At 35.7% G+C, this 12527-nt stretch overlaps 1 protein-coding gene and 1 long non-coding RNA gene across 2 annotated transcripts in view; one reads left to right on the top strand and one right to left on the bottom strand.

Annotated features, from left to right (window-relative positions):
• Nucleotides 1-7686, top strand: part of LOC127431146 (rap guanine nucleotide exchange factor 1-like) — an 84071-nt gene extending 76385 nt beyond the window's left edge. The window contains exons 23-27 of the mRNA XM_051681425.1: nt 526-604; nt 692-793; nt 2328-2425; nt 5006-5134; nt 5742-7686. Of these exons, the coding sequence (XP_051537385.1) occupies nt 526-604; nt 692-793; nt 2328-2425; nt 5006-5134; nt 5742-5892 (559 nt within the window). The 3' untranslated portion in view covers nt 5893-7686. The remainder of the gene's footprint in view (nt 1-525; nt 605-691; nt 794-2327; nt 2426-5005; nt 5135-5741) is intronic.
• A 7-nt stretch (nt 7687-7693) lies between these two features.
• Nucleotides 7694-10636, bottom strand: LOC127431147 (uncharacterized). The gene is made up of 3 exons (XR_007895534.1): nt 9311-10636; nt 8229-8875; nt 7694-8114 (listed from the first exon to the last, which is right to left on the bottom strand). It is a non-coding gene; the product is annotated as an uncharacterized LOC127431147 (long non-coding RNA).
• Between the last annotated feature and the right edge of the window lie 1891 nt (nt 10637-12527).

Genomic DNA, 12527 nt, shown 5'->3' with positions numbered 1-12527 from the left:
CGGCTCTGGGTGCAGTACAACACTAAAATAATCAGGAGTTTATAGAAAAGACACAAAAGCAAATCAAATTTATTCAAACCGAACCTATAATACATTGCAATTTATGTCTGCATGCAAGTAAACTTTAAAAAATAAAATAACTTAATAAAGGAAACAATTAACAAACTGCCGGATCTTTTGCCATTCTGTGTAAATAGGTGTACAGTTTAGACACAACATTAACCAATCACAACCAAGTGTGCTGATAAAGATGAAGTGCACGTGACTGCCGGCTGTTTTTCCTGAAGCAGCAAAAACCTCAGCTTATTATGACCTTATTAAAGAAAAGATTTGTCGTAGGACCCCATAGATAACTTTATTTTCTGCGCATAGGCGGTTGTTTCTCACAGAAGAGACGCAGCCAATGTCAACGTCCAACATGGCCGCTCACGCCCCGTTCAAGAAAGATGTGTGAACCCGGCGTTATACATTATGCCCTACATATGACCCATGCTGCATGTTAACTGTAACTCCTCTGTCCACAAGGGTGCGCTCTATAATCATCCAGCAGGAGAAAGCTCAAGACCGAGAGAAACTACTGCTCAAATTCATCAAAATCATGAAGGTAAATCGCAGTTTATGAACAGTTTATCTTTGACTGATGATTTTGAACATTAAGCGGAGTGGTTTGATGTTTTTATCTCCCTTGTAGCACTTGCGGAAGCTCAATAACTTCAACTCTTATTTGGCGATTCTCTCTGCATTGGACTCTGCGCCAATCAGACGACTGGAATGGCAAAAACAGACATCTGAGGTCAGTCACACCAACTGTAACCAAGTTTGTATAGTGTCTCTCTCTCTCTGCCAAAGCAACCACCTAGAAATGGTTAAATACAAACGGATCATATGAAAAATAAAAATATGTATCCATATACAGTGCATCCGGAAAGTATTCACAGCACTTCACTTTTTCCACATTTTGTTATGTTACAGCCTTATTCCAAAATGGATTAAATTCATTATTTTCCTCAAAATTCTACAAACAATACCCCATAATGACAACGTGAAAGAAGTTTGTTGAAATCTTTGCAAATTTATTAAAAATAAAAAATGAAAAAAAAATCACATGTACATAAGTATTCACAGCTTTTGCTCAATACTTTGTTGAAGCACCTTTGGCACCAATTACAGCCTCAAGTCTTTTTGAGTATGATGCTACAAGCTTGGCATACCTATTTTTGGGCAGTTTCTCCCATTCTTCTTTGCAGGACCTCTCAAGCTCCATCAAGTTGGATGGGGAGCGTCGGTGCACAGCCATTTTCAGATCTCTCCAGAGATGTTCAATTGGGTTCAAGTCTGGACTCTGGCTGGGCCACTCAAGGACATTCACAGAGTTGTCCCGGAGCCACTCCTTTGTTATCTTGGCTGTGTGCTTAGGGTCGTTGTCCTGTTGGAAGATGAACCTTCGCCCCAGTCTGAGGTCCAGAGCGCTCTGGAGCAGGTTTTCATCAAGGATGTCTCTGTACATTGCTGCATTCATCTTTCCCTCGATCCTGACTAGTCTCCCAGTTCCTGCCGCTGCAAAACATCCCCACAGCATGATGCTGCCACCACCATGCTTCACTGTAGGGATGGTATTGGCCAGGTGATGAGCGGTGCCTGGTTTCCTCCAGACGTGACCCTTGCCATTCAGGCCAAAGAGTTCAATCTTTGTTTCTCATGGTCTGAGAGTCCTTCAGGTGGCTTTTGGCAAACTTCAGACGGGCTGTCATGTGCCTTTTACTGAGGAGTGGCTTCCATCTGGCCACTCTACCATACAGGCCTGATTGGTGGAGTGCTGCAGAGATGGTTGTTCTTCTGGAAGGTTCTCCTCTCTCCACAGAGAAATGCTGGAGCTCTGTCAGAGTGACCATCGGGTTCTTGCTCACCTCCCTGACTAAAGCCCTTCTCCCCCGATCGCTCAGTTTGGCCGGGCGGCCAGCTCTAGGAAGAGTCCTGCTGGTTCCAAACTTCTTCCATTTACGGATGATGGAGGCCACTGTGCTCATTGGGACCTTTAATGCTGCAGAAATGTTTCTGTACCCTTCCCCAGTTCTGTGCCTCGATACAATCCTGTCTCGGAGGACATTTTTAATACATTTGCAAAGATTTCAAACAAACTTCTTTCACGTTGTCATTATGGGGTATTGTTTGTAGTATTTTGAGGAAAATAATGAATTTAATCCATTTTGGAATAAGGCTGTAACATAACAAAATGTGGAAAAAGTGAAGCACTGTGAATACTTTCCAGATGCACTGTATATGCACTTGTGTGTATATATAATATCCCCTCTATCTCCTTCTTAAAGGGATTGGAGGAGTACTGCACTTTGATTGACAGTTCGTCATCTTTCCGAGCGTACAGAGCGGCATTAGCAGAAGTCGAACCTCCGTGTATTCCTTACCTGTGAGTGTTTGTGTATTATATGCCTATATGTGAGTGCGACATTTATAATCGCACAGTTTTCTGTGATTAATCGCGATTAATCATTGTACATGATACATGACAACAAACATTTAAAAAATATAATCATAAATACACTGGGTGGCCAAAAGTTTGGAATAATGTACAGATTTTGCTGTTTCGGAAGGAAACTGGTACTTTAATTCACTAAAGTGGCATTCAGCTGATCACAAAGTATAGTCAGGACATTACTGATGTAAAAAAACAGCACCATCACTATTTGAAAAAGTCAAAAAAAGATTTTGATCAAATCTAGACAGCAGCCATCACTCCAACACCTTATCCTTGAGAAATCATGCTAAATTGCTAATTTTGTATTACAAAATCATTTGCCATTATATCAAACACAGCTGAAAGATATTTGGTTCATTAAATGAAGCTTAACATTGTCTTTGTGTTTGTTTTTGAGTTGTCACAGTATGCAATAGACTGGCATGTCTTAAAGTCAATATTAGGTCAAAAATGGCAAAAAAGAAACAGCTTTCTCTAGAAACTCATCAGTCAATCATTGTTTTGAGGAATGAAGGCTATACAATGCTTGAGATTTCATACAAAGGTGTACACTACAGTCTTCAAACACAAAGGACAACTGGCTCTAACAAGTCACAAGACAGTCACATCTATGGCAAGTGCTACAGGAAGTGTGGGGTGAAATGTCACCTGAGTATCTGGACAAACTGACAGCTGGAATGCCAAAGATCTGCAAAGCTGTCATCGCTGCACGTGGAGGATTTTTTGATGAGAATTCTTTGAAGTAGTTTAAGTTCAAATTGTAATAGTAATTTTTCATGTTATTAATGTCCTGACTATACATTGTGATCAGTTGAATGCCACTTTGGTGAATTAAAGTACCAATTTCTTTCCATAAGAGCAAAATCTGTACATTATTCCAAACTTTATACTTTGTCTCAAAGAACTTGCAAGAAATTGGTTGGTCATAATTGATTTTAATTATTTAAATACTATATGTACATGTTAAAATTTTCAGGTTTTTTACAGATAGAGTTAATTTAGAAGAGGGAATAATAGGATCAAATGGCAGATTCAATTAATATCAAGCTTTATTGGCAAGAGTAACTTAAGTGTTCATTGGCAATAAATTATTAGACACTATACATACAGATATAAAACATATTTAATGCTGAAATGTAAAAATCTCTAAAAACTATTATTTTCCTGGTTGCCGTTCAGTGTCTTTTGTGCATACGCTGGGTCTTTCTAACGCGGTTTCCTTTTTGACACTGGTTCAGATGACAGAGTAAGTGTTTTTGGAGATACAACAGCTTGCCAATAAATCTCCCACACATGGCACACCACTTGCGGGTTAAGTCTCCATTCTCCATACAGTATATCTGCTCCTGTGTTTGTTATGCCTGTGACATGCGTTGTGTGTAATGAATAAGCATGCACTGCTACACACAATCAGATTCTGTGCTAGGATGTGCAGTCGAGTTGAGCGTGTACCTCCTGGAAATTTATATATGCCAGTTTTAGCCACAAGAATTGGGGAAAACATTAGTGAAGTGTCAGGAAGTAAAACAAAAACGGTTAGTGTACATTTAACACGTTAAATAGTCAACTATTAATCACAGAATTTAATGTGTTAAATTTTCCACCTCTAATCTAATATATATATATATATATATATATATATATATATATATATATACAGTATATAAATATGAATCATGTCCCCTGACACATATGTTAATTCCGTAATAAAAGTACATACAGTATTTTCCTACCGTCTGTTCAGCTTGAAGTACATGTTTTCACGAGCCACATCAGCAGGGGGCAGTTGAGCGCACCTCGACAAACCTGACAAGCAGCGCAGCCACAGAATGAGAGCCTCTCACAAAGGACAGGTTCTTGAGAGCTGAATGAAGCACAACAGAAATTTAGAGATCTAGTGATTTTCAAAGTTTCAACTACTTTTAACCTGACACAATGTCCTAAAAGTGTGACGTTTTTGACACTGAAAACCAGTTGGGAACATTTCTCAGCAAATATTGATTATATGTGATTAACTGCAAATAATTCGATTAATTAATCTATATTAATTAGATTAAAAAATGTAATCGATTGACAGTATGTATTCTGTGTGCGTGTGTGTGTGTGTGTGTGTGTGTGTGTGTGTGTGTATATATATCTATATCTATATCTATATATATATATATATATATATATATATATATATATATATATATATCGATCATATATATCGATATATATATATATATATATATATATATATATATATATATATATATATATATATATATATATATATTTATACATTGTGTATTATATATTTTATTTATATATATATATATATATATTTATACATTGTGTATTATATATTTTTTTCATTGTTTTAGTAATCGGCTACCCTGCTCTTTTGAAACCGCCATCTGTCATAGAAAAACCCAAATTGGCTGACCACTAATCACAGTTTTCAAATGTAAGATAATTGAAGTTTCATCCTATGTTAAATAAGCTTATAATGTTTTTCTTCCCTGTCAGGGGTTTGATTCTACAGGATCTAACGTTTGTTCATCTGGGAAACCCAGATTTTATTGATGGGAAAGTAAATTTCTCCAAACGTTGGCAGCAGTTCAACATTCTGGACAGTATGAGACGATTCCAGCAAATGTGAGTAATCCACTGGCTTAAAGCACTGTGATTTGATGCATGATTTGAAGCAGCAGTCCAATAGTCTGCTGCAGATTTCAGTGTTATAGTTCAAACATCTTTTGGTTTGTAGAATGAAGCAATAAGCCATGAGAGTCTGAGGTAAAAGCATTGCAACACCCATTCTTGACTGGTTGTTTGCTTTTATAAAATGATGACAATAGAAAATAATAATAAAAAGACAACAGTGGTCAATGTATTGCTTGCACCAATTCTTTCAAGTATCAGTTTTTAGCCTAACTGTTTGACATTTATAGTTGCCAAGCAACGTAACGATCATCATTCTAAAAAATCATTCTACAAATGTAGCAACTTGGTGTAAAATAGAATTCTGAGTGTGCTTATATAGGTTATAAAACAACTTCACTCATTCGGTCAGATTTTGGATCTGTTTTATAAAACAATAAAATACAGCCCTTTAGATTATATAAAATAAGTCAAATTTCTTCTGAAATTTGTGTATATAAACATGCATTTCGTATGTCAGAAGGCAATCCATAACACTGACATTATTGGCTAATAAAATAACTGGTTCAGTGATTAATTTTTATCTTAATTGCATTTGTAGACACTACGAACTGAAGCGGAATGAAGACATCGTCTCGTTCTTCAATGACTTTAGTGATCATCTAGCCGAGGAGGCATTATGGGAACTTTCGCTCAAGATCAAACCTCGAAACATCTCGCGGCGCAAGACAGACCGAGAGGAGAAGACCTAGAACATCGAATCGAGAACCTCAAAGACAATTTATGGTGAGATCTGAACCTCCGGCAGAACCTTGGGAAGCCACGCTACGCTGTTTCAGAGTCTGGTTCTGGAATTTCAATGAACTGAACCAAGAAACATGAGCTCCAATTTGCACCAATAAACTGTAACACCGGCAGTATTTTCCCTGACTGGTTTTAAACTCAAGAGGGGAATCATAACTCAGTATAAATAAAAGAATATTTACAGATACTTTCGGACACACATAGTGGGACACACATTGAGTAAAAGGACTCAAACACTACAAAATAAAGCTAAATCCTCACAACTTTCTATGTGTGTGTGGGTATATAGTGCAACACACACTCTAAGAGGGCTTCGTTCATTTGATATTAATACACTGTGCCTGTTGGAGTGAGTTCATTTTGTTTGTCCCACTCGGACGTTTAATTTGGCCTTCCAAAGGTCATTCGCCCTTTCAGACTGAACTGTTGACGTTTTCGCCCATTTGGTGTTGCCAGTTGGAAGTGTGCAACTGGGTCGACCAGTCACCATTCAGACTGTTGGAATGGGACAACGGTGGACAACTGTGCAATCTTTCTCAATTATAAAGGAATATTCACTGATCTGTTAAAATTAAATGATTTGACAGAGACCGTGAGAAATGGACTATATGGAATATATTAATTCGAAAATTAAAGAATGAACTGGACATTGGACTCGTTTCTTATGTCAGCTTATTATCTATTGTTTTGTGTGTCACCATGTGCAACCCTCAGAATATTTGTTTACCCTGTTGCCCAATAGCCCGTTTGGGTGAATCTCGAGAAACTTTCGAGAACATTTCCGAGTCATATTTCAGACTGAAGTCAAGTGGAAAATAATATGAAATTATATTTTGGCCCAAAAAAAATGAAGCCTGTTTTTAGGACCATTACTATTTTTGGAATTGTGAAATCATTTTTATGATAATTGAATGCATTTTCTCCCCTTCTTAATTGTCAGTTGCCTACTGTAATGCACAAAAAATGTCATTCTCATTACTAAGAAAATCAAGTGTATTTTTACAGTAAAATGTAAGTATGCATCATGGTAGTAATTGTTGTAATTGTTGTAATAAGCTGGGCCTCATTCATAAAACACAACCAGATCAAGTTTTTGTGTAAATTGTTTTATGAAGCCATTTACACAATTTTTACGTGAATTTATGCAAGAGTAGTTTTATAAACAATTTACACCAAAGTTCAGACGTGAACCCATAAACCACTTGCAAGGCCGTTTTACGCAATTTGTCCAATTGAATGCAACAGTTTACATAAAAATATTTTTTTATAAACAGTTCACACTGAAATTCGACCATGAACCTGTAAATCGTTTGTAAGGCCAGTCTTACGTAATTTGTCAAATTGAAAGTGACAGTTTACATAAAAATGATTTTTATGAATGATTCACTAAGAAATTTGTCTGTGAATCTGTAAATCGTTAATTAGCCCAGTCTTGCGTTATTTGTCGAATTGAATGTGACAGTTTATATAAAAAATGTTTTTTTGTGTGTTTTTTTTACAAACGATTCACTCAGAAATTCTTCCGTGAACCTGTAAATTGTTAGTTAGGCCAGTCTTACGTAATTTGTCAAATTGAATGTGACAGTTTACATACATTTTTTTACGAACGATTCACTCAGAAATTTGTCCGTGAACCTGTAAATCGTTAATTAACCCAGTCTTGCGTAATTTGTCAAATTGAATGCGACAGTTTACATAAAAATAATTTTTATGAATGATTCACTCAGAAATTTGTCCGTGAACCTGTAAATCCTTAATTAACCCAGTCTTGTTTAATTTGTCAAATTGAAAGCGACAGTTTACATAAAAATTTTTACGGACGATTCACTCAGAAATTCGTCTGTGAACCTTAAATCGTTAGTTAGGCCAGTCTTATGTAATTTGTGAAATTGAATGCGACAGTTTACATAAAAATGATTTTTATGAATGATTCACTCAGAAATTTGTCCGTGAACCTGTAAATTGTTAATTAGCCCAGTCTTGCGTAATTTGTCAAATTGAATGCGACAGTTTACATAAAAAATGTTTTACGAAAGATTCACTCAGAAATTGGTTCGTGAACCTGTAAATCGTTAATTAGCCCAGTCTTGCGTAATTTGTCAAATTGAAAGCGTCAGTTTACATAAAAAAACATTTTCCCAACGATTCACTCAGAAATTCATCCGTGAACCTGTAAATCGTTAATTAGCCCAGTCTTGCATAATTTGTCAAATTGAATGCGACAGTTTACATAAAAATATTTGGGTTTTTTACGAAAGATTCACTCAGAAATTGGTTCGTGAACCTGTAAATCGTTAATTAGCCCAGTCTTGCGTAATTTGTCAAATTGAAAGCGTCAGTTTACATAAAAAAACATTTTCCCAACGATTCACTCAGAAATTCATCCGTGAACCTGTAAATCGTTAATTAGCCCAGTCTTGCGTAATTTGTCAAATTGAATGCGACAGTTTACATAAAAAATGTTTTACGAAAGATTCACTCAGAAATTGGTTCGTGAACCTGTAAATTGTTAATTAGCCCAGTCTTGCGTAATTTGTCAAATTGAATGCGACAGTTTACATAAAAAACATTTTCCCAACAATTCACTCAGAAATTCATCCGTGAACCTGTAAATCGTTAATTAGCCCAGTCTTGCGTAATTTGTCAAATTGAAAGCGTCAGTTTACATAAAAAAACATTTTCCCAACGATTCACTCAGAAATTCATCCGTGAACCTGTAAATCGTTAATTAGCCCAGTCTTGCATAATTTGTCAAATTGAAAGCGTCAGTTTACATAAAAAAACATTTTCCCAACGATTCACTCAGAAATTCATCCGTGAACCTGTAAATCGTTAGTTTGTCCAGTTTTGCGTAATTTGTCAAATTGAAAGCGTCAGTTTACTTTAAAAATGAATTTTCCGAACGATTCACTCAGAAATTCGTCCGTGAACCTGTAAATCGTTAATTAGCCCAGTCTTGCGTAATTTGTCAAATTGAATGCGACAGTTTACATAAAAATGTTTGGGTTTTTTTTACAAACGATTCACTCAGAAATTCGTCTGTGAACCTGTAAATCATTAGTTTGTCCAGTCTTGCGTAATTTGTCAAATTGAAAGCGTCAGTTTACTTTAAAAATGAATTTTCCGAACGATTCACTCAGAAATTCGTCCGTGAATCTGTAAATCGTTAATTAGCCCAGTCTTGCATAATTTGTCAAATTGAATGCGACAGTTTACATAAAAAATTTATGAATGATTCACTCAGAAATTGGTTTGTGAACCTGTAAATCATTAATTAGCTCAATCTTGCGTAATTTGTCAAATTGAATGCGACAGTTTACATAAAAATGTTTTACGAACGATTCACTCAAAAATTGGTTCGTGAACCTGTAAATCGTTAATTAGCCCAGTCTTGCATAATTTGTCAAATTGAATGCGACAGTTTACATAAAAAATGTTTTACGAACGATTCACTCAGAAATTGGTTCGTGAACCTGTAAATCATTAATTAGCTCAATCTTGCGTAATTTGTCAAATTGAATGCGACAGTTTACATAATGTTTTTGTTTTTTTTTTATGAACGATTCACAGAAATTTGGCTGTGAAATCCGTAAATCGTTTGTAAGGCCAGTCTTGGTTAATTTGTTGAAATGAATGCAACAGTTTACATAATGTTTTCTTTACAAACGATTCTCACAGAAATTGGTCCGTGTGTCCTACGTAATTTGTCACATTTAATTAAATACTGGTGTTTTTTTTTTCTCTAATGAATCACAGAAATATGTTCTGTTCGTATTTCATGTTGGAGGCCCATTGTCAAATTGAATGCAACAGTTTACATAAAAACAAATTTTTGTTATTTTTATGAATGATTTACACAGAAATTCTGCTGTGAACTAAATTTTTTAGTAAGGCTAATCTTATGAAATTTGTCAAATCAGGATGATTTTCATTGCTGTTACAGTATTAAGATTTTCTTTTTTTTTTTTTTTTTTTTGCATTACAGGAATGAGAATAGGATTTTTTTTTTTTCGTATGGCAGTAACGAAAATATTAAAATAATGTCACAAAGAAAAAAATTCTAATGGTCATAATAATAGCGTATTTTTATTTTTATTGTATTTTTTTTTATGCATTTTTTTCTTTTGATTTTTGACGTGAAAATTTCCGTCAGCATTTCTTGAGATTCACCCATTTCCTGGAGTGGACTATGATGTCATAGAGAGGGGCGGGGCTCAGCTTTGCCTGGAGATAGGCAGTTTTGAACGCTTGTGTGGATGTTTCTGGGTCAGTTTGGATGTGTATGATACGTTATGTATAAATGTATGTGTACAGCTGTGATGTATTATATCGAATCATGCAGAGGGTGGTTGTGAGGAAACACATTTTCAAGCCATAATATATATACAAGGACTGAATATGCTGTGATCACTGGGTGTCAGAAAGTGTGTGTGTGTGTGTGAGTGAGTGAGTGTGCTTGTGGTTTTTCTAAATAACGTCGTCATTCACATATGGGAGAGGGAAAGCTAAGACTGCTTTCTTCAGTGCGTGTTTGTGCGGCACCTGTGATGTTGACTAACCAACTCCTGGGAATTACTTTCCTGTTAAACCTATAACATCCTGTATATTTAACCAATAAAACTGCTCTCTTTGTAACTGTTTTTATTATTATTATTATTACCATGTTTTTAGATATGTACCTCAGTAATACTATGATACTGTTTAAATTACCTTACAGTACCTTGTAAACATGGATCCAAGTAATCAGTAAGACATCACACAGTAAGTTCTTTAATTTTATGCATATGGAAAAATTGCGAAAATGGATTACAAATGAAGCAATATTTTAAATCATTCACATTCAGTAACAAACACCACAATTTCAGACAGGATAAGCAATACATTATACAGATTAATTATAAATATAAACTACTGTATATTCAGTCATAGTGACAATAGGTAGAGTAGGACATTAAATATTTAAAAGTTTTCTTCTGAGAGAGAAATGACTACAGGTTATGTGTCACATTGAATAAGAAGCAAAAAAAGGCATTCTTAAAATCTGTGTAAAGTTGAAGGGGTGGTTCACCTACAAAAATTCTGTCATGTACTCATGTCATTCAAAATCCATAAGATTTTCAGTGAATAATGACTTAAAAAACAGTCTGTTTCTCACAATAAGTAATTGTATTTTTAGAATATAGACTTGCATATAGTGCACATTCTGCACAAGTTTCATGGACTATTTATGATGCTTGACAGCACCTGGTCCCCATCCACTTTCATTGTTTGGAGGAGTGAAGCTCAGACAATCTGCTAAACTTCTTCCTTTGTTCCCTTTGGAAGCAAGTCAGTCATACGTGTTTGGAACGACATAAGTGATGCGTAAACAGCAGAAATAAAATTTTTGGGCGAACTATTCCTTTAACCTGAGAGAGAGATGCAGGTTGGAAGCATGCAGAAAATTTCAAGTTTCAACTACATGACTCGTGTTTGTGTGTGTGTTAATATGGTCATGTGCTGGGCTCCAGCAGCGGTTGTTTCAGGAGGTTTGGGAGGTTGTTGCCTCCGCTAGAGTTCTCGTCTTGTTCGGCCACACCACTCTTTAGACTCCACCCATGGGCGTGTCCATTCACAGATCCCCACTGCCATTTGCAGATGTCACCATTCAGGATGTCCTGAATATGCTGCACAATCAGGTTTATTGCCACTGGAAAAGACATCAACATATCAGAGGAAAAAGAAAAGGCTTAATTGTATTTATTTACTGCATGAATACACTGCCTTTTGACTCAGATTTACCCATGTTATCAACTCCTCGAGGTATGATCACAACTGCATATTTCTTGGTCTGAGAAAGAGATTTCAGACATAAAGCAACAAATTAACTGAAAGTAAACTGTAATTTTAAATTATGATTAAAAATGATAATATAATTTAATACCTCTGCGAGATAGACGTATGTATAGGCCTACTGTTATATACATACTGTACATAGTCCCAATAGATGAATTACGAACGAGTTAAAGTATACTAAAGCATACATAAAAAATACTCCTTTAAAAACTAAAACTGTAAACAGTGGTTAAAACTGAATGAATAAATTAAACAACAAAATAAATAGTTGTTTTTGACAGCCATCAAGCTATTTCAAAAGATGTTCCTTCAGCGGGCTTTGCTAATTTTAAATTCTGAGGTCTTGCTTGTTTTAGATATATACTGGCGACCAAAAGTTTGGAATAATGTACAGATTTTGCTCTTATGGAAAGAAATTGGTACTTTTATTCACCAAAGTGGCATTCAACTGATCACAATGTATAGTCAGGACATTAATAACATGAAAAATTACTATTACAATTTAAACTACTTCAAAGAGTTCTCATCAAAAAATCCTCCACGTGCAGCAATGACAGCTTTGCAGATCCTTGGCATTCTAGCTGTCAGTTTGTCCAGATACTCAGGTGACATTTCACCCCACACTTCCTGTAGCACTTGCCATAGATGTGGCTGTCTTGTCGGGCACTTCTCACACACCTTACAATCTAGCTGATCCCACAAAAGCTCAATGGGGTTAAGATCCAGAACACTCTTTTCCAATTATCTG

Source organism: Myxocyprinus asiaticus, chromosome 40 (assembly GCF_019703515.2).
Source record: "Myxocyprinus asiaticus isolate MX2 ecotype Aquarium Trade chromosome 40, UBuf_Myxa_2, whole genome shotgun sequence".
NCBI lineage: Eukaryota > Metazoa > Chordata > Actinopteri > Cypriniformes > Catostomidae > Myxocyprinus > Myxocyprinus asiaticus.
Note: the sequence above shows the minus strand (reverse complement) of the source record. Positions and strands in the feature narration are given on the sequence as shown.